The sequence below is a fragment of the Phasianus colchicus genome, chromosome 7, assembly GCF_987193195.1.
Source record: "Phasianus colchicus chromosome 7, bPhaCol1.hap1.1, whole genome shotgun sequence".
Lineage (NCBI taxonomy): Eukaryota > Metazoa > Chordata > Aves > Galliformes > Phasianidae > Phasianus > Phasianus colchicus.
In genome coordinates, this window is record NC_143442.1 from 35,143,940 (window position 1) to 35,170,628 (window position 26,689).

Consider the following 26,689-nt stretch of genomic DNA (forward strand, 5'->3'; position numbering starts at 1 on the left):
CCTTCAGTCTGACATTGCTCAGAAAGTAAACTGAGAACTGTAGTTGTCTCCAATGGTTTCAACTCTTAATCATTTTTTTACTGCTAGCTTTGGGTAGTCTTCATGGGGTAACAGGTCTTAAAACAGGTGAAGTAGCATGCGTGTGTCATGATTACAGGCTGTATGGCTTTAGTGAGGTCCTGGAGTTCCACGTGGTCATCATTTTGTGATCCTAGCAGCTTTTAGTGTCTAAATGTTTTGTTTCTCCTTCTCTTTTGTTCCTTGTTTTGTGGGTGAACACCAAGTCAAGAAGGAAAGAAAATGGAGCAATGAAGTCCATGGTAGCTGCCTGTTTGTAAGTCATTAATTGCCAGCAATGTGTACTGAAGGGCTGACATGCTGCTTGAGGCCAGGTTGGATGGGGCCCTGGACAACCTGATCTACTACCTGATCTTGTGGTTAGCATTCCTCCCCATGGTAGGGGGATTGGAAAGAGATCATCTTTGAGGTCCCTTCCAAGCCAAGCTGTTCTGTGATATGATTCTATGGAACTGCAGAGTGATGTTAAGCCTCTAAACGAAGACCTCTGCAAATGCAGCTGTGCGTGTGCCAAGGTAACACGAAATTTTGGATAAACAAATCTCCATCACAGGTTGCTCCGGGGCCGGGCAGCAGAATGGAAGAAGCAGATCCATTCCTTCTGCTGCTGCTGCCTCCTGGCAGTCAGTTTGCTTCCTCCTGCTTCACATCCTCATCATCACCACACGACCACTCCCCACCATCACATCTGTCCTAAGTGGGTGGTTAAATAGGCACACTGGGTACCTCTGGCTTTCCAAGCAGTTGCTGTGAATTTCAAGCCAGTAGAAATGACTTCTACCGAAGTGGATAGTTTCATGGGTGTTGATTTTAGAACTGTATTTTACACTAAAATCTGATTATTTATTCTCACAAGCGTTTTCCTTACATCTCTGGCTTTGTAGTAGTGCTGCTGGTAGGAGAAATCAGCTGCAGTACTGTTCTCAGTTTCTGGAATCCATTGGCAGCAGGTGGAACAGAAACAGCTCTCCTGCAAATAACCTGCAGCAGTTATTTATTTCCTGCATCCTGCTGCAATTATGCCTTTCTTCATTATTTATCAGTGAATGAACAGGTAAGTAATCCTGCCATTGATTATTCCTATGCATTTTCTCGTTGTCTGTGCTCTCCCTTAAAAGGAAAGCATGACACAGATTAAAAAAGGTGGGGCTTTGCAAGCTGAAGTATATCAAAACCTTCCTCTTTGAGTAATGATTTCAGTAGAATTGCTGGGGCACGTTCTGAAGACTCTGGTAAGTGCTCTGCACCACTACATGATGAGGCTTTGTTTTTCCTTTGCTTAAGAGTGTGTGCTTTTTTATATGCTGAAACTGAGGTGGCTGCACCTCTGAAGTTTGGCACTACTCTGATCTGTTTGGAAGACTTTGCTTAAAGCCAGCTGTTAGAATTCTGTTGCTGCAAATAGTGGTTAGATTGATCTGAAACCTTTCTGAAAATGGAAGCGAGTCTTTTCAATTGCAGGCAATATTTTTAAAAGCCTGTTTATTAAAACCTCTATTAAAATTTATTGTTTACCGCTTCTGTCCTATTTTTTTTTTTTCCATCAGTTGCTTGCAGGCTGGAGATTTCCTTGGAAAATGCTCCTTTAAGTGCTGTGGGAGCTGTATACTTAGCTGTACAGCTTAGAAGATGATTCTGATTTTTCTCTAAGAGCTATTATTCTCTGAAACGTGCTGATTCCAAACAGTTACACTTTCATGCAGTAGTCTGTGCTGTAAAAAAAATGCCTTCCTATTCTTTAGTGGGTTGGAAGCATGATGAAAAGTGAATTGTGTTTGCCTGTTGCAGAGGCTATAGCTGTCACATCTCTTACAGTATGTGCAAATGCTGCTATTTCTGATGCTCAGGGAGTTAACAAGTCTGTCCCCTGAATATCAGCTGAACGCTGTGCTATCAGCACAGCTCTTCAGTACATAAGCTTACAAGCAAGTCCGTTTTGCTTGTCTCTGGTTTTCAGGGTTCCTTTGCACCATTGCTAACTTTGCTCGCTTTGTTTGCAGCACGTTCCTTCTTGTCAATTATTTACAAATGCAGCAAGACAAATCTGAAATTCTTTAGTGCTCCGAATGAATAATTTAATGCCCTTGTTTCTATTTAATCTTCTCTGCTTACAGTTATGCCCACGGTCCGTTTTCTGATGTTAACTTCCAAGGCAAATCAACAAGTGAAGCAAAGCTCGGCCAATAAATGCTTCACAAATCCAGACCAACACTCATTTCTCCCCGTGGATCTTTTATCTTGAATTTTACCCTTATAAACATTTTTGACATCAAAAATAAAGCACGTGAAATAACGAGAATTGCACGGTGGATTCTTTATAACTATGCCTCCCAATGCAATCAACTGGCACACAGCTAAATAAGTGAGGTGCTGTGCATTTGCTGTTGCTTTAGACAATCCAGTTTTGTGTTTTCTGCTTTTTTATAATGATAGTGACATAAAATATAAATGTTTCTGTGAAAACTTGCCTTTTTTCCTTGCTTTGGAAGGCTCTAATGATGACTACTCCTTCCAGCTGCCCTTGACTGGTAGTCAAGGTAAATCTGCTTTTAGTCCAAATCTGTGAGTAAATGGTTTCTTTCCCTCTGGGTAGTTTCTGGTCCTCAGAAATGGTCTGTTCTCACCCAGGGGGGCTTTTTTAGAGCTGGAGGATGAGTGCTGCTGCATCTGGGAGGCAGCTTTTCTCTGTGTGGTGTCACCTGAGCCCAATATACACAGCAGGAGGAAAGGCAGCATTGAAAGCAGTGAGATTTCAGTTCTGTGCCTTAGCTTAGCTTCCACAGAGGGAAGCCAGCACCTTTACACGCTCTAGAGGGTAACTGCAGTGTGTTTGGTACTGAGACTGACGTGTTAATGAACTTTAAATCCACTTAATCTCCTTCAGGTTGCATCCTTTGGCTGTCGTTGGTAGAGCAGGTGACAGAGATGCGAGGGCTCTGAATTGAGGTGCTGTGGTGCTGCATCTGCTCTGAGTTTCTGGTGTCCTCCTGGACCAGAGGACCACAATGGCTCATTTTCTGTGATTGGAAGTGTTGCTTATTAATATCACGCACCAAACTAGGAAGCTGCTTGTTGTATGAACACTCAGTAGCACAGTGTGCCCATCAGAGATGGCAGGGAAAGTGAGAAATATTGGGATGAAGCGAGATGTATGCGATGGCATATATGGTCCTTTCTCAAAGCATGTTGACTTGGAATTCTTTCTAAGTGGGGAAAGAAAGAGGAAAGTCTTCTTGTGGAACGAAATAAGAGAAAAGATTTCCTCTGAGTGCTAGTTTCACCTTTTAGCAATCAATTCAATGTAAAATTTTTATGCTGAATTTGAATAAGCCCTCCCTTTACCCCCTCCCAGGACGCCTTGTCCTTGCTGATTCTTTCTATTGAAGGAAATGACCACAGCAGTGAGCTTTTCCCTTCTGCCATGCCATTCCAGGTTTCTGCAGGCACCATGAGGCACCGAAGAAATGGCAATTTTGAGAGTTCCAGACTCCTCAATTCCAGCATGTCTCGCAGCATAGATGTGTCGTGCAATGACAGCGTGAGTATCAGGGCATGGCTGATAAAACTGGGAGTTGTTTGATTTATGTGTCAGCTTTGCTTTTATGGAGGTTTCCCAGTCAGATGGACCAGAATTAACCACTGTTTGGAAAGTATCATCAGGTTTAACCTCTGTAAGTTATTTGGAAATTCATGCAATCTGTGCAAATGGAGATGTTCTCTAGTCTACAGTTGACTGTATAGTGCCACTGAAGTCAAGTATGATGTTTTTCTGTGTGGGTCTTCTGGATTGCAACTGCTGAAATTCAAGTAAGCTCTCCAGCAATTCATAGGGTATAAATTCTGCTTTGGTGTTCAGGTTTTTTTATGGGGTGAAGTCCCACCTTCTGTTACATTGTGCTTGATAGAAAAGTATTGATATCACTTTTTTACTTGAGTGCCTGCTTGTGATGTTTAGCTGCCTTTTGTGTTTTGTCTGTTTCCCTCAATGCCAACCACTTTGAGAAGGCAGACTTGAAAAATCACACCAATTTCACTTTGTGCTTGAACTGACTGTACTGTTACTGAGGTCTGTGCTGTTTCATAAGCTATTGAAAGTAATTCTTTTTTTCCCCCCAAAGGATTTGGTCAACTTCATTCGAGAAAACTTTAAGAAGAGAGAATGTGTCTTCTTTACAAAGGACAGCAAGTCAGTGTAAGCAGCCATTTTTCTCTTGTTTTGCAGATGTTGGGTGTCAGGAGCCTTCTTGCTAAGCCATGTGGCAGGGGTTGTTTGGGATGCAGACTCAGGAGTCTGAATCTAGCAGTGCAACCTCACCTCAGTCTTGCTCGTACAACTCCTTTGGTTGTCATTGCTTGTTTGGTCTGTTAGCATATGTCTGGGATATTGTTCAGTCATGGTCAGAAGAACTGGAATTCTAATGGTAGGATAGGTTACCCTGGGATGCTTCTCCCAGCCCTACAAAGTGTTTTGATCACACGCTCTATATATTGTAATTTATAAATCACATAAATTTGCTGCTGTGCTAATATTACATACATTATAAGATTGATTTCTATAAAAAAGAACCTACAAAGAAAATCAGGTCCATCTGCCTGCTTCTGAGTTATCAAAAATTGAAAGCATGTTGTTGAGGGCATTATCCAATGCCTTTTGAACACTGGCAGGCACAGAGCATTGACCACCTTGCTAGGAACTGTGTTCTGGTGTTTGACCCACCTGGGCCATATCCCTGATATTTGCCCAGTATTATTTATGTCCCTGCCTCCACTATCTATACATTTCCTTTTTGTGCTACCTGGACCAGTACCTCTGACAGAGAGGAGTAAGAAGTGTATTACCTGTGCTGCCAAACTTATATCCCTCCACACAGTGATGAGTTGGTGATTCTGAGTTGCCTTGTTGCTACTCAGTAGTGAAAGAGCAGAAGCAGATGTCCTTTCCCTCTCAATTTGAGTATGTATTAGACTAGTCAGCCCCTGGATTTACATTGAAAGTGATTATAATGAACAGAATAGTAACTTTTTACTCTTCCTACCTGGTTAAGAGCACAGAAAGGAGAAGAAACTATTTGTACCCTTAAGTTTAGTGGCTGATAAGGTCATCTGGTGGTGTCCGATGCTGAGATCTGCTCTGACTCTGCACATGGTGGTGTCTGATGCTGAGATCTGCTCTGACTCTAAGCATCCTGTAGGCTTTCAAATTAAGCTGCTGTTGTTTTAACTTGGATTTAGGGTAAGGAAAGAAGTCATATAGACCCATTCACTCTTCTTCCAGGGGCAATTTGTGTAAGTGCGGATACCCTGAAAGTCAACATATAGAGGGCACTCAGATCAATGATGATGAAAAGTGGAATTATAAGCAGCACACCAAGGAACTTCCTACCGATGCCTTTGGAGACGTTCACTTCGAAAATATAGAAAGAAGAGGAAAGGTAAGTGATCTTCTTAAAGGGCATACATCAGACCCCTATGGGAGCCCTGAATCCAATGCCAGTGGGGGCTCCTAAAAACAGGGAAGGTGAAGCTGAAGTAGATTTTATTCTCAAGGAAATGGGAAGAGTTAGGCTAGAAAGGAGCTGAGATGGTTTCTTAAGCTGTGATAGCTGTAACAAGGAACAATTTCTGCTATGTTATTTATTTTGTAGGCTGATATATGTGTGTGTGTGTAGGTGTTTCCAGGTGTGACAGAAGAACGGCTGGGTGAAGGTGATGCTTGTTTGCTCTTTGTTTGGAGTCTGGAGGAAATAGTTTCAGCTTGACCTGTGATGTCTGTGATGAGTGTATCTATGTGCTGTTGCACTGCCCACTCTGTGGTCCTCACCACTCCTGAAAAGTGATGGTGTTGAAGAACAACTCAGCACCCTTTTACCAATCTTCACTAGTGAACCCAGCACAATAAGCTTAAGTGCCTGAATGACTGAGCTCCTGATAAAGAAGCTTTTTTCCTGTCTGACTTTAACATTAAGGCAGGGTTGTTACTTAGAATACTGCTCCTTTTCAATGCGGATAAACTTATGCTTTAGAAAGAAGATGGTGTGAGAGTGTGCACCAGTGTGACTCCTGGGGCAGGAGCATGGGTAACATGCTTTGCTGTTGAAGGTGCAACAGGATTTCACATCTGGAAGGACATAAGACCTTTTTTTCTGAGGATCTGTGCTCTTCAGTACAGAAGCTGCATGCACATACGTGGTTGGTGTTCTCCAAAATCATCACTCGTGTTTTTAATGGCTTTACCATTGCATGTCATTGCTGCCTACAGAGCTTTCTGTCCGCTCACCTTTTTCTCCCCCCCTCTCCTTTTCCTCCTCCTCCCCTGCATCTTTTTCTCCTTGCCCCCCTCCCCCAAATCTGAGGTAATTAAAGACCCTCTTCAGTGAGGGGCAGGAAGATTTACACTCTGCATCCCATGGACACGCCATTATTTTGGTAGAGATGCTAGATGTGAACAGGCCAATAAAAAGTCTACCTTTAGTAAGTCCTACTTCAGCTCGTTTATTTCTGCAGTACTGCTCAGAACCTGTACCATCCAAGGACATGCAGTTTCTGTATTTAATGTTCTGGTGGCTTTCAGTCTGAATAAAAGCTTGCTTTGCTGAATACCTGCCTGAATTCAGCTGCAGAGACACCTGTTATTGCCTGTGTGCGAGGGTCCGTGAGTCTGTGGGCATGCATTAGCTGGGTGCATCAGGCAGATGGCACTGTTGGATTTTGGAAATAGCAAGCTGCATTCAGCTGAACGGCTTACAGCCTGGCAAGGACTGGATGTGGAAAGTGCCAGGTGGATCTTGGGGTTCAGAGCCTTGTACAGGAGAAATGCCTTCTAGCTACAGAGCTAATAGGAGCTGCAGGATGCAACCAGATGCAGGAACTAGGCTTGGGAACCTTCCTAGAACATAGGAATGTGTTATTTGGTTCAATTTGAATGCCTTTCGAGGTGTTTTCTTAGCATAGAAAAAATATAAATGAGCTTATTTACATAAAATGGAGAGATGGTAGGTCTATGTGAAACTAGTTATCTATTTAATGTTCTTTATGGCATCCTTGTAGACTGTTCAGACTTCACTGTGAGTTTGATGTAGTTAGTTTTGTTACAGTTGGAACTGCTGTATCACATGCTTGTGTTCCTCCTGTGGATCCAAGGTCCATGATTTGGGAAGCCTCACAGTGACTTTTCAGGTCTCTGAAGGGAGTATTTCAGTATTGGTCAGGGGGATCTTTTTCTCCTTGGGCGTGAGATGCTAGGAGTTGTTTACATAGCTCTTTTTCAAGACAGTTTGCTTGTGCTTTTTCTTCTCAATGCTTCTGAATTATGCAGTTATTTCAGTTGGATTTGTTAGTTCTTTAAACTATTTTTACCTTCCTCACACATTTACACTCCAACATTGACTGTTATTGCCCACTGATTTCTTTCTACAGATTGTTACCTGTGCCATCTGGCGTCACCATTCTTCCACACCACCCTTCTTGTGGTCATACATCATTCAATCTCCACAGAATAACTACTTGTCATCATTATAAGCTAAAGCTAAGACAAACACAGACAGTGCTTACCAGACGGCTGCTGTCACAGCTGTAATCAGTTCACACCAAACAGATTCTTAGAATCTCGATTCGGTACAGAGGTAATGAACTTCAGGTTGGATGGTAGAGAAATTTCTTCTCTGGAAAAGTAGTCAGGTGCTGGAATGGGCTGCTCAGGGAGGTGCTGGAGTCACCAACCATGGAGGTGTTCAAGAAACATTTAGATGTTGTACTAACAGATGTGTTTTAGTGGGAAATACTGGTGGTAGGTGGATGGTTGGACTGGGTGATCGTGGAGCTCTTTTTCAACCTTGGTGGTTCTATGATTCTATGACTCAATGACTTTCATTAGTAGTGGCAAATATCACATTTCCTGGGCTATGCAGTTTATCTTCCGTGCAGTTGAAGATGTATGTGGCAGAACACAGGGTACGGTCTCGGCACTGCAGCTCATCCAAGTTGCAGTTTGGGGGCTGAAAAGGCAGAGCTGGGAGACTTGAGATGAGCAGTCATGTTCTTCACGATGCTGCTGGTCGTGAACTACCACTCAGTGCTCCGCTTTAAGGCTATCCCTTATCTCTAGACCTGATCTATAAATAAAGGAAAGCACCTCAGAAATCCTAGTAGTGGTGTCTGGTTGTAGGGAGAATATAAAGAATGCCCTAAAGGAAGAAATAAATACTTAAGCTCCGATTCTTCATCAGTTCCCTCGCTGCCCACCAGCTGTTGGAATGGGACGATAGAGAAGAAAATACAACTCCTGGTCTGTTTCCAGCTATCAGTGTTTATCTCTTGTTATTTTTCTCTTATTTTTTCTCACTGAAGTACATCCGTTTGTCATGTGACACAGACCCTGAAACACTCTATGACCTCATGACACAGCACTGGCACCTGAAAACCCCTAACCTTGTCATCTCTGTCGCTGGAGGGGCAAAGAACTTCGCGCTCAAGCCCCGAATGCGCAAGATATTCAGCAGGCTGATCTACATTGCCCAGTCCAAAGGTAAAGACCTACGTCTTTACCTACAAAGGTAAAGATGCTACGTCTGCATAAGGATGATGGAGAGAAAGCAGCTGAGAGGGTCAGCACGGAAGCAGAGCGTTCGCTTTGTTTCTGCTTGGCTGGTGAACGTGGGACAAATGTTATCTATCAGTTTGTAAGTTACGGAGTTGAGAACTGGTCATTTGGATGCCCATGGCAATGTAAGGTAGGCTGCGTGGCGTGTATTTTATGTTTAACTGAAGGATAAATGCCTCGAAGTATCAAGTTTTGAGTGGGAGTGGGATGGTGGTCTTTGAAAGGGAAGGTATTCCACTGTATCCTCCCATGCTCTCCCTCCACATTGTCCCCAGGGGCCTGGATTTTCACAGGAGGCACGCATTATGGGCTGATGAAGTACATTGGGGAAGTGCTCAGAGATAACACCATCAGTCTGAGCTCTGAGGAGAATGTGGTGGCTATTGGCATAGCAGCCTGGGGGATGATTTCCAACCGAGAAAGCCTGATTCGCAGCGGTGATAACGAGGTAAGAAACAGGTACAGTCAGTGGGGAAATAACGATGGGGCTCTGCTCTAAATTATGCAAATTACATCCTTGACTGCTGCTCTGAGCAGCGATGGGTTCAGCTGATGCTATCAGTTATGTGATGATTGACTTGAGCAATTAGTAAAGAGATCATCTTATTATGTTCTGGTAGACCTGATCTTGCTGGACTTTTTTTTTTTCCCAATGAAATGAAACACAACAACAACTTAGCAACACAACAGTTAGCTTTTGTGTACCTGAAATAATTCAACTTGAGACCAGCTTTTCTTCAGCATGCGTTGCAGTGAGATGAAATACCAAGTGCTCTTTCCAAATCAGAAGGGTATGAAGGTGTTCTCATGTGCAAGATGGTCTCAAACATCAGACCTGGTGGGGGGGAGGACCAGCTGTGATGCCAGCTGTGGGCTTAGCAAGCCTGCATGGAAGTTCAGCTGCTCTAACTTCATGTCTGGCAGAGTAATGGAATAACCTCTTCCACAGTTACTCTAGCTGTGAAATCCTTGCATAGTTGACCACAATGGGGATTCCCATTAACTAAGACACCCTGTGCCACCTGTCCCTGTTGAGGCAGTCCCATCAGTCAGGTACACTGGCACATCTCCTTTTATATCTTGTGTAAGCTAGCTCTTACAAGCATACCTAAAATTCATCCAGCTAGATAAGAAAACTGATGAGTTTACTGAGGGCTCTGAGATGATTTGGGAATTGGACTAGGTGATCTCAACAGGTCCCTCCCAACCTCGAAAATTCTGCAATTCTCTGATGTGTTGAAAGTAAGTTTTCTGCACATTTAATCTTTCCAGTGGCTGAAGGAAGCATACTTGCCTCTTGCATTGCTTAACAGAACTTCTGAAAGGACTAAATTGTTGCAACTAATTTCATTCTGTTCCATTACCTGAAATGAAGTTATGGGAGGATCATCTCAAATCTGTACTTGTAAAGAAAACAAGATGTTTGTATCGTGCTCTTTTGATGATGTTTCTCTCACTACCTTTTGCTGCTGTTGGGACTGCTAGTGTCTGGAGTCAGGAAATATAGACCCCTAAATGATAAAGAATAACTGGTGTTTGGAGGTTCAGCTGCCACTGGTTTGACCTTCAAAACTTGTGCATGCTTTGCCCTTGCTTTTCTGTTAAACACTGTGCTTGTGATTCTAGGGGTACTACTTGGCTCATTACATAATGGATGATCTCAAGAGAGATCCCCTCTATTGCCTGGATAATAATCACACCCATCTCCTACTGGTTGACAATGGCACCCACGGTCACCCAACGATAGAGGCAGAAGTACGAACTCAGTTAGAAAAGTACATTTCGGAGCGAGTTATCCCAGGTAGGTGTGGATGTCAGGTTGCAGACCTCCTCCTCCTTGGAACTTGCTTGCTTTGGGGCTCAGTGTTCATTCCAGGGAATGAAAAAGCAATAGAATCATCCCTTGAATGCTAAGTGGGAGGAGCGTGTTATCTGCATTACATCTCGAGCACTTTCAAGAACAGCCAGGCTTCTTCAGAGCCATCTCTTTCCCCTCATTTCCATTTTTTATGTGACAATAGTCCTCTGTAGGACACAACAAATAATCCGCTTCAGCAATGCAGCCCTTCTTACTCTTCCTTCTGATGGAAGCTGACCATTGACTTCTGCAAGTAGCCCAACTGGCACCGAATTCCAGGTTGCTGAAGCACAACTACGCAGGAGCTGATATTATGCTTTTAAAAAGAATATCTGTGATGATCCATCTGCGTCCTGCTTATAAACAGTTTCTTCTTTGGCCCCTTCTTTGCTAAGAAGGAAAAAGACAAAGGCCTTGGCAGCTGTTCTTAACTTTGTGTCTCTTAAAAACCAACTGGAGTCATGTGGTTCTTAGCTTTCCTTTACCATTGAAAATGTGGAGTTCTGAATCTTCAACTTTTGATGAGAACCTTGCATCTAGACTCCAAATGATCAAAGCAATAGGTAAATAGAGTGAAATCAGATGTTTTGGGCAGAGATACTAAAATTATGATTGCTAGGAAGAAAAAAAGCTGGAGAAGGCTGAGATTGTCAGCTTAGCAGAATGTTAAGCAAAACTGAGTTTTCATTAAAAACGAGAGAAGTTGTTGTTGATAGATTTGCCCAAATCAGCAGTAAACTGGTATCGAAATGAGTGCACGAACAACTTAGAAAAGATGTTGTTGAACTGAGGAAAATAGATTGGTCAAACTGCACTAACGGGTTGAATCATTTTTTCCTCTGGCCTGTTTCACAGAATCAAATTACGGTGGGAAGATTCCAATTGTGTGTTTTGCTCAAGGAGGAGGGAAAGAGACTTTGAAAGTAAGTTTATTCCTTTCATTTGTTTCTTTCACTTTTTCCAGGAGTGACATGGGAACGTTGCTCTTCTATATCAGAAGAGTCTTTGTCAGCCGTGTCACTGTTGACCTTCTTTAGCTTATCTAATGGTTTGGTTTGCCAAAATTTGCCTTGAACTTGTTCAGTGGAGATCAGTATTTTCATTTCGTACACAGAGAAGATGAGCTTATGTTGGAGATACTCCAGTTTAAAGCCTGCTAAAGCCGACCTTATTGCTGATCCTATGAACTGTAGGCCGTATCTAGTTTAAACCTGGAGAGCTGAACAAGTTAGCTAATACTGAGGCTAGTCAAGCTGGGTGACAAAAAGTGTTCCTAATAATTCTAAGCACAGTCTCTGTTACCATTTCATTGCTAACATTAATCAATTAGTCTCTATCACTCTGTGAAATCATTACCCCAGCCTTTCAATAAGTTTCCTGGTGTTTGATTCTACTTGTGTGATTAATTTAGCTTTGCCCACAAGCATATTGTAGATGAATGCAGATGCAGAGTTCAGTGTGCTAATCAGAAGTCCAAAGATAAAGATGAGATGAAAGCATCCACTTTTTGCTGTAAGTGCTATCTTCTTTTAGTTTCAAATAGCCAACTTTTAAGAGAGGATTTTACTACAACTGAAGGAGTTGTACTGAATGCTATGTAAGAACAGCATTATGATTGCCTGTATGGAGAGACATCAAACTACCATGATGCATAACACATTTACTAGCTATCTAATCAGTCTGATAAAAGCCATGTCAAATTAAATGCTTCGTTCACGGAAGGAGGATCCTCTGAAATGTTACTGGATGATGCTTCAAGGATGGGTTCATGCCAACCATGGGGTTTACTCATTAGTGTTAATAATACGCTCAGACATCTGTGTCTGCCTTCTTGCTCACTTCTAGGTAAAATCAAAACCTATCTTCTGCAGGTGTAAACTGAGTCTCTGACCAGTGATCAACAGGTTTCATATTGCAGAAGTCTGTCTGTATAAGACCATTGGTTTTTCCTCTAACAAATAAAGCTGGAGCCCTTGTACTCACCTTCAGTGTTATTTAAGCAATGCTTGTCCATAAAAGAGTAGTGACTGTCGGTTTAAGTTGGATGTTGAGAAAAATACCTTCACAGGAAAGGTGGTCTATACTAAAATTATTATGCTTTCTTCCTGAATATTATTCTTGAATAGCACAGTTGTCCTTCAAGTCATCATCTCTCCTCTTTGCTCCCCAGTCTATTCATGTGGCCATCAAAAGTAAAATTCCCTGTGTTGTCGTGGAAGGCTCTGGACGGATAGCTGATGTTATAGCTAGCTTGATGGAAGCAGAAGACACCCTTACTTCCTCATGCGTCAAGGAGAGCTTGCTGAGGTACCTGCCTCGCACCATTTCAAGGCTCTCAGAAGAGGAGACTGAAAGCTGGATCAAATGGGTGAGTGGTATGTGCTGTTGTAGAGAGCTGGTGAGGCCGAAAGCAGCAGAAGGTTAGAAAGGAAACGAGGTCAGGAGCAGCCAGCTTTTGGAGGAGCAGCATGTACTGCATGCATGGAATGCAACTGAAGGTGTGACATTGTACATACATCAGCAAATTCGTTTGCCTTTTTTTTTTTTTTTTTAATCTTTGACCACAGATAGAACACTCAGAATTCAGCTACCATGCTGACTGTTTATTACAAGAGTGTTTTTTGGAGACTGGGCAACTAAGGAGAGCATCTGCTCTCTTATATTACTCGAGCCAGACTCAGGAAACTGTTTTGACTCTCCATTTACCTGATCTTCTGATTGACCTGGTTTTAGATATACTTCTGCCCTCCTAAATAGGGACAAAAAAAAGTGGAGCTGCAGGAAAATCTTAGTGTGTTATTTTTCAGAAGTCTTTGTTCCAACAACACTTCTGCCCAACAGTCCGTTAACTTAGGTTAATTGATTTCCTCAATTAAAAGCCAGTGCTTTATCATAGGGTCTGACTCAGTTTTCCTCTTCTGTTTAATTATCTCCTGCCTTCATGGGAGGGAGCAGAAGGTGGAAAGTGATTACGTGTTCATAATGGGGGGTGGAAAATGATGTGTTGCTTCCTGTACGTTTAAGTCCCCCTCACTCACTCTTCTCCCCTCTTTATTTAATATTAGTCATTTTTAGTGTATGTACCATTGTAAGTTGTTTGCAAGCTCCAGATAGAGATTCAGTAGGTCATACCTAAGAGTAGTTTCTTATTTCTGATGCTGTGTTTTTTGGGATATTTGCTGTATTCAGAGGAAAACTAATCTTATACTTTGGCAGCTTAAATCTCATCTGCTTCTGTCTGGACTTGTGTAAATTTTAACTGTACTTGGAAACAGGACTGATAAGGAGGTTGGCTACATTGTGATGGAAGATTTCTTTTAAAGAGGCTCTAGGAGATCAACTGCTAAGCATTCTAGATTACTTTGAGTTGAAACTTCTTTTCGTAGATCAAAGAAGTCCTTGAGAACCCTCATTTACTGACAGTTATCAAAACAGAAGAAGCTGGAGATGAAATTGTGAGCAATGCCATTTCTTTTGCTCTGTACAAAGGCAAGTAATTGTCTTTCTGTTCTGTCATTTTGTGTGTGTGTGTGGTATTTTTGTGTGCTGCTTTTTAAACAGGCGCACAAAGATGGGTTACTCTGGGATTCTGAATAGTGGGGTTTTGCCCTGTGCAAATGTGTTTTCATAAATTGAGTGATATGCTGAAGCTGGAAACCATCAGTCCTTCTGCATGCAACGTTTTTGAAGTAACTGTCCCTGGGGGAGATGGGTTTGGTTTTAGCATTTGGTTTTATTTGTGCTAGTTTAATTTTCTCCTGTGAAATTCCCTATTAAAATTAGTACTGAAGATACAAATGAGTATAAAACAAATAATAAAAATAACAAAATAGTACCCGATTTCTGCATGGTGTGTGAAACTGAAGATGTGGTATGCATGCATGAGGTACTAGGTGTGTCTGTAAGCTTTGGAAATCCTCTAAAACCCAATCGGGAAGATACAGATGAGTCTGGGGAAAGAAGCTTGATATAGAGCTCTTGTTGAGTAGAGTGTGAAATCAGAGATGAATAAATATGCCAAGAAGCTCTTCTGTCTCTGGTCTTTTACCTAGAGGATTGTTCCTCCTCAGCAGCTTTCAGCACCAATGAACATAACAGAGATAACTGGAATGGGCAGCTGAAGCTGCTGCTGGAGTGGAACCAGTTGGACCTGGCCAGTGATGAGATCTTCACCAATGACCGAAACTGGGAGGTACAGATGGTTTCTGAGTACAGTGATATGGGCCAGGGGAGAAGGGGGAAGAGAGACGTGGTAACAGCAGCCAGTGTCTCAGCATCCCACCTCTGTGAGGATACTTAAGACCACCTTTTCCTCCTTGCACTGGTATCACAGACGGCTCATGCCAAAAGTACTCAAGGCCATCCAACAAGTGCAATGTGAAAAACTGTTTCTCATGAAATTGTGCCAGCCTGAAGGAAAAATGTGGCAGTTAGCTACAGGTATCAGTCCCCTTAGGTAAGCTTTTCACATCCCATACGACCCCTGATATTTACTCTTCCATTTCTTCCTAGTCTGCTGACCTGCAGGATGTCATGTTCACAGCCCTAGTGAAAGACAGGCCCAAATTTGTTCGTCTCTTTGTGGAAAATGGTCTGAATCTAAGGAAATTCCTTACCACAGAGGTCCTTAGAGAGCTGTACACCAACAACTTCAGCAGCTTGGTGTTCAAGAACCTGCAGATCGCCAAGAACTCCTATAATGACGCGCTCCTCACGTTTGTGTGGAAGATGGTTGAAGACTTTCGAAGAGGTCTCAAAAGAGATGATAAAAATAACAAGCATGAGCTGGAGATACATCTTTCAGTAAGTGATGCACCATCTCTTTCCGTTTTGCATCCCTGAAAAAAGAAAAGTTATGTTTTATTTCTAGTATAGCAGGATTTACTTTTAGCGGTCTCAGCCTTATTTTAGACTTAACATGTGGTCCCGTTTTACAAATACATGTAGGGGTCATTTTGCTATGAGCAAAATGGATGGATGTATTTGGATGTTGAGTTATAATAATTTCTATTGCAGAGCTTTGGTCTGAAGAATTGTTGCTTTTTTTCTTTTTTTTTTTTTTCAGACTGAGTGTCCTATCACGAGGCATCCATTGCAAGCTCTGTTCATCTGGTCTGTTCTTCAGAACAAGAAAGAGTTATCCAAAGTCATCTGGGAACAAGTAAGTTGAGTTGTTCTTAGTTCCTGTTTGTGAACAGCACAGTGATGTTCCTCGTCTTTGGGTCGTTGGCCATATCTGGTAGATAATTGCAAGGTGATCCAGTAAGTATGTTTACTGTTACCCATTTTGTGTTTGGGCACGGATTTCATACTTTCCTTCCATAATACTAGATACGTGTCAGCTGTCCAAGCTAGCATTTACATATAGCTACATTTTCTTGCCTGTTTTCAATCTCGAATGCTAAGTGCTCCCCATTCTGCAATATGGAAGTGTTGTGATTCCAGGTATTTGATTGAAACCTGTTTCTAACTTTGATTAGACATTTAGATATAATTGCATCGAATGCATAATTCACAGACTGCAAATGTGATGCTAATGCATGCAAAGCTAACGGGTGCTCCTGCTCACATTGGTCTGTGTCTCCAAAGCAGAGTGCTTCCTCCCTGGAATATACTAACATAGTCAACTGGTCCAGATGGGTGTACTGTGAGTACAGGATTGTAGTTCCTGGCAGAGCAGACCCTCTTCTGTGCATCTTCAGCCAGAGATGCAAAGCTGATATCTGACTAAAAAAAATAAAAGAACTTTTCAGACTGGTCACAGAGTTGTTACCAACCCAGTACAGAGATAGTTACCATTTGTTTCATGGAACTAGGTCTTCATTTGCCAGTCTTGACTGGGAACACAGCAGCTGCAAAAAGAGGGGATAATGTTTAAAGAATATATCACTTTCCCTCTTCAGAGGAGTTTCAGTGACTTAACTCTCTCTCCACAGACCAGAGGTTGTACTTTGGCAGCTCTTGGGGCAAGCAAGCTCCTGAAAAGCATGGCAAAAGTGAAGAATGATATAAATGCTGCTGGTGAGTCTGAGGAACTTGCTAATGAGTATGAGACAAGAGCAGTAGGTAAGTGCCTTCTTAAGCCCTTTAGAAATTTAAGAGAAGGGTCAGAGATCAGGAAACTGTTCCATTTCTTTGAATGTTACTGGCTTTAGCAATCTCCAGATCTGATGTACAGCAGTGCTTGCTTAACAGTGTTTTAATTTTGTGCAAATAATGCAGAATGAAAACCATGTTGATTTTCCTCAGCAGAAAGCGAGGAATGCAATTCATTCAGTTTGCCTCAATACTTCCCAGAAGTCTAGCCTGATTTGTAAAGAAGAGTATGACGTTTCAGGAAGAGGTAGAAAAAAACCTTCATTTAGAAAACTAGTTATCCAACATGAAATCATAGAAATATAGAATGGTTTGGGTTGGAGAAGGGACCTTTGAAGATCATATAGCCCAAACCATCCCACACTATCTTTCACTAGATGAGGTTGCTCAGAGCCCTGCCCAACCTGACTTTGAACACTTCTAATGATGAGGCACCCACAACTTCTCTGGGCCACCTGTTCCATTAGCCTTGTGATTTTCACTGCTTAGAACTGTTTTCCACACCATCTGTTCCCATTAGAAGCTGTGTTCTGTCTGAACAGCTTGCCTCCAAATCTGAGTGTTCAGGGATTATTATTATTATGGGTTTTTTTTGTGGAGAATTTCTTTCCTTAGGAAGAAAAGCTACCTGGCTGTAATGGCAAGGCTGAAATAGCAAGGACAATGTAGAGTAAGAGAAACTTTCTTCATGAGGGCTGGTAACGTTTGGGTTGAGAGGAGTTCTCTCTCAAATTTGCAGTAGTACTGCAAAGTAGGAGTGAGAATAAATTGCAGATAAAAAGTATATTGAATTCCTGAATTCTTAGCAACAACATCATAAGCCTTTGTTATTCTGAAAAGAAAAGCAATACTGTCAGTCATTGAGAATGCATTCTAGCTCAGTCATTTTTCTTTTTGTGACCTCTTGTTTCTCCTGTTAAAAGGGTTGTCAGTGATCCAGAATTGAGTCCTGCATCTCATGAGCTGGAAGTAATGAGTATTTCCTATTTAAAGAGGCTAATTGGTGTCAGATAGTTGGGGTAGGGCCCATCATACCATAACTTGGAGCAAAATACAATACACTGTTACCTCCAAAGACTTTATTACAGGTCATGGCCTTGTTCTCTTGACTGATGTGCTTATACAAATGGTAGGTCTGTAACTGCATTGTCAAGCAGTTTGCTGTCATATCCACAAATCACACTAGATGATGGTTAACGTGTAATAACCCGTGTTATACAAACGTTGCTGTGCATCAGATCTGGAGATCAGATCTGCAAAACTTCTTGCTTGTTACCAGAAAGTGTCTCCTGCTTCACAAGGTGAAAACTGCTTAGACTTTCTTAAAGGTGTCTGGGTCTCTTGGGTCTGATATAGAGAAATGACCACTGAAGTCTGTTTTCAGAACCTGGTAACACCAGCTGAAGGTATTGCTGTATGTGTGTATCCTTGCAGTTATGGTTAAAAGCTGTTTGAAAAACACCTAGGAAAATATATTGCTGGAGAGGAGCACTTCCTCAGTTTTTAGTATAGAATTCACCTTAACACCATCCCTGTGTAAGGTGACTTTATATTACAGTTTTTCATCCCAACCCGAATTCTGCATGAAAGCTTAATAGGTGCAAGTCTATTATGTGTAAAGTGTATGCACACGTTGTTTTATCGTGCTGAAAATTTGGAAAGAACTCTTCGGTCTGCATGCTTTAACGTTCCATTTTTTAAGTCAGTGAGGGGGAATTGCATCCCAGTTGGTGGAAAACTGAGTCTGATGTTGGAGCTCAGTGTGTGAGTGATCGTGCTGGAAAGTCTATGTGCAAGTATGCAGCAAGTGCTGTATGAGCAAGTGTTAATGCTGCAGGACAGGATAATTCCTGCTCTTTGAGCTCTACAACTGTTTCCAAATGGGGGAGAGGCTTGGAAGAGGTGCTTTCTCTCCTTATGGACCTGCTTCTTTCCTCCAGAGCTGTTCACCGAGTGCTACAGCAATGATGAAAACCTAGCTGAGCAGCTGCTGACCTATTCCTGTGAAGCCTGGGGAGGGAGCAATTGCCTGGAACTAGCAGTGGAAGCAAAAGACCAGCAATTCATTGCACAGCCAGGGGTGCAGGTAATATCAGTGCAAAGGTGGTGCACATATTGCTGTAACTCTTGTGATCTGGGTGACCTTAGGAAGAAAAGCAAATATTCTTGCTGTCAAAATGCTGCATCCACATAAATAGCCTGTGGAAACTCTACTGCTCAGGCACTGTCTTCATGGAAGTCAGAACCTATGGGAGTGCTGTGAAATGCATCCCTTCTTGTGGCTTCCATCCCTCCTGGAAATGGCTGCATTGCCTACAAATGCAAAGTTGAGAGGGGAAGATTATTTAGAGCAGTAAATCATTAAAAAATAACAACAAAACCCTGATGATAAAGTCTGCCCAAAGTGGTTTCTTCCTTGGCACAACTTCTGTGCTCTCACAGTGTGGATGTACTGCCTAGTGTAAAGTGCCTCATAAATCAGTTCAAGGCCTGTTTAGGCTCACATTCAATTCCCTGTCAGATAAAACTAAAGGATGACTGGATTAAGGAACCAGCACACTGTTACTGATGCTACTGTATTGTTGATATAGAAATCATTGTTATTTTGTTTTAAATCTCAAGGTTTTTTCTTCCAAATCAAACGTGCTCTGATAGCATTCCTAAGTTATTTTGTTGTTCTTGAAACAAATGAGAATATTTTCCTTTTCCCTGCAGAATTTCCTTTCCAAGCAGTGGTATGGAGAGATTTCAAGAGATACTAAGAATTGGAAGATTATACTGTGTCTATTCTTTTTCCCTTTAATAGGCTGTGGTTTCATTTCATTCAGGTAATCAATTGGATTCTCATTAACAGAATTAAAGCAAGTCAATTAATCATAGAATCAGAGGGCAATTCAGGCTGGTAAAGATCTCTCAAGATCATCCCCCTGCTACAGCAAATTGCCCAGGATTGTGTCCAGTTGAGTACTGAATACCAAGAGTGGAGCCTCCACAAATTCTGTGGATACCCTGTGTTCAGTTACTGTCATATAAAGACATGTAATGGCTGAAAAAGCTTTTGACGGGTTGTTTCCTCACTCTGATTTAAGTTAGAGTTAAGATGTGCCAATACACTTTGTGTGCCTGAAGCCAGTGAATGGCTTTTACCTGGTGCAGGGAACCTGCTTTGGCAGGGGGGTTGGACTCGATGATCTTTGGAGATCCCTTCCAACCCCTACAATTCTGTGATTCTGTGAATGCAGAATAACATTATGAAGGAAAAGGATCTGGGGATGCTAATTGACAGCCAGCTGACCACAAGCCAGCAGTGTGCCCAGGTGGCCAAGAAGGCCAGTGCCATCCCGGCTTGTATCAGCAATAGTGCAGCCAGCAGGAGGTGACCTCCCTCATTGCTCTCTATAACTGCATGGAAAGAGGTTGTGGTGAGGTGGGGTTGGCCTCTTCTGCTGGGTAGCAGCAATAGGACAAGAAGTAATGGCCTGAAGTTGCAGCAGGGGAGGTTCAGATTGGATATTAGGAACAACTTATTCTCAGAAAGAGCAGTGCTGCAGTGGCACAGCTGCCCAGGGTCACCGTTCCTGGAGGTGTTCACAAACCATGGAGATGTGGCACTGAGGGATGTGGGCATGGTGGGGTGGGTTGGGGTTGGACTTGGGGATCTTAGAGGTCTTTTCCAACCTGAATGATTCTGTGATTACCTTGACAGTGCTATCCTGTGCTAGACATCGCAAGCTTTCTAATTTTCACTTTGATAAAGAGCACAAATATTTCCAGGCATGAAAGCTGTGCTTTGAGACCTTTTCCTTCTTTTAATTCCTCAGGAAAAAACCTGTGGAGAAGAGTAAGAAACTCTTCTTGTATTATGTGTCGTTCTTCACCTCGCCCTTTGTAGTCTTCTCATGGAATGTTATCTTCTACATCGTTTTCCTGTTGCTCTTCGCCTACGTGTTGCTCATGGATTTCCAGAAGGAACCTACCGTCCTGGAGATCATCCTTTATGTGCTGGTCTTCATCCTGCTTTGTGATGAAGTGAGACAAGTAGGCAGCTCTTGAAAACCAAAAATGTTCAATGCTAGATTTAAAGCCTTGTCTTGACGGTTTCCTCCCTCACTCATAGCTTAAGGCAGTGCTGTCTGCTTCAAAGTTATAGAGTTCTTCCTGGGTTGTACGTTCTGTCCAATGTTTGATTCCTATTTACATCCCAATGGCTGTAGGCTTGTGGGCTATTGAGCTATTTTACACACAGCTTTGGGGCTGTGTGGCTATGTTGATGCCACTGGAGATGCTTGATTGAGGTTGCCAAAGCAGTTGAGAACTTGGAGGCTAGATTGAACAGAAGATAGACCTAGATACGCACCAGTATATCAAATGATTCTCATCCTCTTTTCTCTACATTCCCCCTTCCCCCTCCTTTATTTATTTATCTATTTTCTTGAGCTATGAGCAACATCATATCATTATGTATTTCTGTTTGGCTTCACTGTTTTTGCTAGTCACATATAGGCCTGCCTAGGACTGCCTTCATATTAGTGCTGGTGTTGTGTGGGAACAGTGTGCAGGATTGCCTTGATAGCCAACCCACAGATGATATTCTTCTGCTTTACATGCAAGGGGACTCCCTTTTTGAAGAAGTTCTGGCTTCTACTAAACAGAAAATACTTTCTGGGTTAGATGAGTATTCCAGATGAGTTTGGTTTGTTTGTTTTTTCTTCCTTCCCCTGTGTGCAGTGGTTTGGCCTCTCTACGAAGACACTGGTTTTCAAACAAGTTCAGTATTTTGGGGACCTGAATTGCAAGGTGCTGGAAACATCAGTGTGGTTTCAGTGTACAGCTGCTTTCTGCTCATCCTATGAAGCAAACAAGAGCTTCTGAGTGATGTGTGAATCAGACCACTCTCCAGCCAGATCTCTCTCATGAACCTAAATGACTTTACTTAGTGTTGATGCTACGATGCTTAAATTTCTATGTAGCCTTTTTCCTTTTTAATAGTCATGGTAGTACCCTATTTAAGCCAGCTTTACTTGCTAAGAAAAATGGGACAAAAGTAAAAGACTGTCACAATGAAAGCACCAATGGTGTTTGTTTCTACTGGTTTAGGTTCTGGTGTCTCTGGACCTGTCAGTGCATTTCCTCTGTGTACCCAGCAAAAACCCAGGGGAAAGGCTTAGGGGTAGAAACCTTTTTTCCTCCCAATGCCACTATTTCTCACTAACCCGAGCAGTAGAACAGCTTCAGATCCTAATGATTCTTTTAATAGCTAGCAGCCAGACTGTATCAGCTTGATTATCGGAGTGGAGGCAGCTAAAACAGAGACATTATTGAGGATTTAAACTTGATGTTCTCACTTCAAAGCTATTTTGCTAAGGAGCAGAAGGCAGAACAGTGTCCCAGCCCTATTGGCTTCTCAGGATGCTTTCTTCCTAGCTTCCTCTGAGATAGAATGGACAAGTATGGGTCCAATTCTGCTGTCAAAATATTATCTGTGTCCTTAGTAATTAAAAAATAGGTTTGTATCAGATTTTGCTTTCACATCAAAGGAAAAGTAAGAATAATGCTGCATGTGGTCCAAATGTAGATGCTGCCATCAGATAACCATATGGAGGAAAAAATTGGTCCTTTGATAAGAGTAATGTGACTACGGAGGTACCAACTACTAGAAATGTTCTCTTCCTGCTGTCTTCTTTGCCTCCTAACGTAGCCTCCATCCAGGTGAGTGGGTAGATGGAGGCGTCAGGCTTAAGCCTGCTACATTTAACGCAGCTATAGGGCAGCACTGTGCTTATTTCTTTGTGAAAGACATTTGGACCCTATGCATCGTGTAAAACACCAGTTCACTGTCATTTCTAGTTGTTGGGTTTTTTGCCTTACTGAAAGCAAGGCAACTTATGTTTGGTGTCGGAAATTCTTAGAGTCAACCCAGTGTCACAGGGTTGCTGTCCTCCCTCTCCACTCAACATTTGGTACCTTAAATAGTAAGAAAGGGGTACGTATAGGTCCCAAGATGCTGAAATGGTATCTGGTAATATCTTGAGCCTTGCAACCTGCTAGCTGCCAAATACTTGTCTATCTTTAGCAATGCATGAGCCACCAAGTGTCAGAATTCTGCCTTATGAAGGGCTGATGATCTTCCAGGACTCAGGAGACTACGCTCCACATAGGCTGCAGCGTTGTAAGTGCTTGTTGAACCTCTGCCACTGCATGAAACTACTTTCAACAACTGCGTGTGAATTAGGGGGTTGGAGTTGATTTTGTCGATTACACAAGTCAGATCATTCCAAACATGAATAAGGTTATGGAGCTAACATTCTGTGGAGCCTTTGTAATGGAATTTTTTTTTTATGATCAGAGCTCAGGACTGGTGGCTTAAACTATCTCTGCCTTGAATCCAGAAGTTGGTTGCACACATTTTCAATCCAGGATGCACTACCAGTCATTCAGTCTGGGAAACAGTAGAGATTCTTAGTAGCATTGTAATTTAGAATTGGAGAGTTTGGTTGTTAGAAGAATTAATTACATCAGCATCTTTGTTCTAAAGCACATGCATGTAGCTAGGGACAGGTTACTGAATGAGCTCTGATGAAAGAGAAGCCTGAATACTTCAGTTGCCCCGAAGCAGTGACCCTCCTGCCTCCCCACATTGTTTCATCTGCCCCTGGTAGGTCAAACAAGACTCCTTTGACCCAATTGGCAGCAGTTTGCTGGAGCATACTATGATTTACTCAAAAGCTCCCCGAGGTGCATTTGTGTTCATTCATGTGATCCTTAAGCACATTGGTCTCAGCCTTCATCAGGAGCATTCATGTGATTGGGTTGTGTCCTCTGAGCACAGGAACCCACATTGTGGTGCAGTGTCTGTGCTCTCACTGCAGGAGCATTAAGTTGGTGAGCTCTAGACATAGGAAATCTTGAGATGTAAGCAATAAAAAACATGTTGCCAGTAGTTTTTGGCATTGCTGGGTTCCTAAAAAACTCTTTTTGGGTAAATTGGAAACAATCTGGTGTACCTGTTGTGTCTTACAAAGTATTACCTGGGCAAGGAAGCGTACCTTACTGTTGCATTGACAGAAGATTTACCCATCCAGTGGGAGAGGTGGGGGGAGGAAGTACTTGTGTATGAGCACCTCAGGTAACTGGCCAGTGCTGTGTGACTGTTACTTTCTGCTCTTTTTCCATTCTAGTGGTACATGAATGGCAGTAAGTATCTCTCAGATCTGTGGAATGTTATGGATACCCTAGCAATCTTCTACTTCATAGCAGGGATTGTGCTCAGGTGAGTAGCATCTTGTGGCCGTCCTGTGACATCCCTTTCTTTCCAACTTTTGACTACAACTTGTCACGAGATTTTGGAAAACATGTTCCTGAAACTCCCTGTTCTTTATGAAGGCAACAAATACAACAAAGTCTTGACTCTAAATTGTGAAAATCAATTAAAGAAATAAAATAAGGTGATCGTAGGAGCACCTGCATGAAACATTTTCTCTTTCGTTTAGTGGGGGTTGAGTCTTCCTTGAATCAGAGTCAACTTCCCTAAACTCAGGTCTTTCTGGGCCATTGGAACAACCATTCTTAATCTGGATTTGCATAAGCGTGTTTCCAAGAAGATGGCTTAAATGGACATAAATTTAAAGACAGTGCCTTCAAGTCTGGCAACACAAAGCATAATAAACTTTCAGGATAAAATGACGAATGTCCCAGATAATCAGAAGTACTTTGGGATTTTTCCTGGCTCCTGTTATTGGCTATTTAGTATGGTAAACTGGACTCTGATCTGTAGCATGTTGTGTTTAAGTGAACTGTAATTTTACTTACAGAGGTGTAACAGAATGTCCTCAGTTCACGTAAGCTGCTTGACATGAATGGGTGGGTTAACAACCATGACAAAGATCTGATGGTATTGTAATTGTTCAGTCAGCTATAACTTAGTTCTTGTTACCTCAGTGCAGCAGTGGTTGTTGCACTGTGATGAGGCTTAGGGATTACCTAAAGGTACCTTGCTGCTAATATTAGGAAGAGACAGGAGACAGCAGTGATATAGCCAAGAGAGAATGTGTGTAAACAGCAGGAGTTAACAAGCTTGATGATTAATATCAAGTGGGACTGGGTCAGAAGGGGCTTGAGACCCCTGGTAGCTGTGTTGTTTTCCATTATTCACTTTTCACTCCCCATTTCAGTGTCCCAGTGTGTTTTTACACAATTTTTGTGTGCTTTACCCAATGCTCATCTTCGCTTTCTTTTGCTTGTCTCCATCAGGCTTCACTCATCTGATGAAAGCTGTTGGTATTCTGGGAGAGTCATTTTCTGTTTGGACTACATAGTTTTTACTCTGAGACTGATCCATATTTTCACCGTTAGCAGGAATCTAGGACCCAAAATTATTATGCTGCAGAGGATGGTAAGATTCTGGCAGCTGTTCAAGAGCGTTTAAATAAATGGTGTGACAAGGTGTCGTATCACCACTGTTCTGCTGATGGCAGCAAGTTCACTCCTTCTGTTAAATCTGCTAAACAGAATTAATTAAGATTTGAATAGGATCTAATTAAGAGCAAGGCCTTTTCCTCTGTGCAAGATTGAATTTCAGACTCAAAGAAGATCAGATTAAAGAACAGAAGAGAAGTGTTTCTTCCTCGTAGCTTTTGTCTTACGTGTTTCAAATGTTTCAGTGGCATATTTCAGTCACTGGAGGAAGGCTGGTCTGCAACAACAGGAAGGCTTAACTAGGATATTGCCATATCTGTCTGCTACTGAAAGCTGGAAATGTATGAAACCACTAGCTGGAGTGCTGGGAATATTAATGCCAGACTTAAGGCACCTGGGCTGGCATTTACAGAAGTGGTGGCTGCTTTCACCTGGCACTTGGCTGCAAGGCTTACTGCTGTAATTGTTCCACAAATGGCTTTTACATGCGGATCTGTTTTTTGCGGAAGGAGTCTGTCTGATGATGGTGGGCCAATCTGTATTCTGAAATTTCTTGTTTTCATAGTTTTGTAAACGTTTTTGAAGTTCTCTCGTGGGAATAGTCAGTTATTTCTGTTGGTGGCTGTAAATTTGCATGAAGATGATGCTGACCTCGTAGACTTTTCTGATACGTGCTCTCCACTCTCACATCATCAGGGAGCAAAATGAAATGTGGGACGCCGACGCATTTGCTTGTTGTCCTTTTTCAGATGATAGATGTCTTCTTCTTCCTCTTCCTCTTTGCTGTGTGGATGGTGGCCTTTGGTGTGGCCAGGCAAGGCATCCTGAGGAAGAATGAGCACCGCTGGGAGTGGATATTTCGATCGGTCATCTATGAGCCATACCTGGCTATGTTCGGCCAGTACCCCGATGATGTTGATGGTAGCTATCTTCTGTGGTTGGTGGAAAGTTCTGTCCTTTCAGTGGTTGTCCAGTCCATTGTTTGTGTGGGAGAGGAATTCTGTCATCTGTGGTCTTCAGGGGGTCAGCAGCTGACTGGTTTCCCAGGCGAAGGCCTTTGAAACAAGGCCTACCTTGAGAAATTAATTCCATGTCTAATAATTTCCATCTGTTCAGTTCTTCCCTGATACCACGTATGTCTGTAAGTGCCAGCCTTCTTTTCTGCCTAGATAGCCAAAGTACCTGTCTATATCTGTAGCACAGCATCTGCCCTTTTGTCCCCTTTTCTCCAAAGAGCAACATTTTTATGTTTGAGAGGACACAACACGTGTTGTGTTCAGCCACAATATCTGGGGCTGGACCAACAGAAAGAGAGGGAGAAGTTTCACTGTTTGCTCTCCTCTCTTGCCCTTTGAGGTACCACCTACAACTTTGACCGCTGCACCTTTTCTGGGAATGAGTCCAAGCCCTTGTGCGTGGAACTGGATGCCAACAACCAACCTCGCTTCCCAGAGTGGATCACTATTCCCCTTGTGTGCATATACATGCTCTCAACTAACATCCTCCTTGTGAACCTACTCGTGGCCATGTTTGGGTACGTAGTAAAGGAGTGATCATTTGCTTGCGGTCACTGTATCAGTCTCTCTTTGAGAAAGGGAATAAAGTCCTGGAAAGTGGCAGGAAGCCGTGCCTTGGAGAGTGCA

The 26,689-nt window shown here is 42.4% G+C and overlaps 1 protein-coding gene across 2 annotated transcripts in view; it reads left to right on the top strand.

Moving 5' to 3' along the window:
- The first annotated feature begins 3,499 nt into the window (after positions 1-3,499).
- Positions 3,500-26,689, top strand: part of TRPM8 (transient receptor potential cation channel subfamily M member 8) — a 31,644-nt gene continuing 8,454 nt past the window's right edge. The window contains exons 1-20 of one of the 2 annotated variants that reach the window (XM_090144533.1): positions 3,500-3,616; positions 4,197-4,270; positions 5,354-5,510; positions 8,425-8,602; positions 8,953-9,125; positions 10,304-10,478; positions 11,391-11,458; positions 12,706-12,903; positions 13,922-14,024; positions 14,588-14,727; positions 15,048-15,338; positions 15,601-15,696; positions 16,472-16,601; positions 18,572-18,717; positions 19,347-19,459; positions 20,453-20,669; positions 23,810-23,901; positions 24,882-25,023; positions 25,796-25,967; positions 26,403-26,580. In XM_090144533.1, coding sequence (XP_090000659.1) covers positions 3,500-3,616; positions 4,197-4,270; positions 5,354-5,510; positions 8,425-8,602; positions 8,953-9,125; positions 10,304-10,478; positions 11,391-11,458; positions 12,706-12,903; positions 13,922-14,024; positions 14,588-14,727; positions 15,048-15,338; positions 15,601-15,696; positions 16,472-16,601; positions 18,572-18,717; positions 19,347-19,459; positions 20,453-20,669; positions 23,810-23,901; positions 24,882-25,023; positions 25,796-25,967; positions 26,403-26,580 — 2,960 coding nt within the window. Of the gene's footprint in view, positions 3,617-4,196; positions 4,271-5,353; positions 5,511-8,424; positions 8,603-8,952; positions 9,126-10,303; positions 10,479-11,390; positions 11,459-12,705; positions 12,904-13,921; positions 14,025-14,587; positions 14,728-15,047; positions 15,339-15,600; positions 15,697-16,471; positions 16,602-18,571; positions 18,718-19,346; positions 19,460-20,452; positions 20,670-23,809; positions 23,902-24,881; positions 25,024-25,795; positions 25,968-26,402; positions 26,581-26,689 lie in introns of those variants that run through there. The other variant, XM_090144532.1, reaches the window with a different exon arrangement.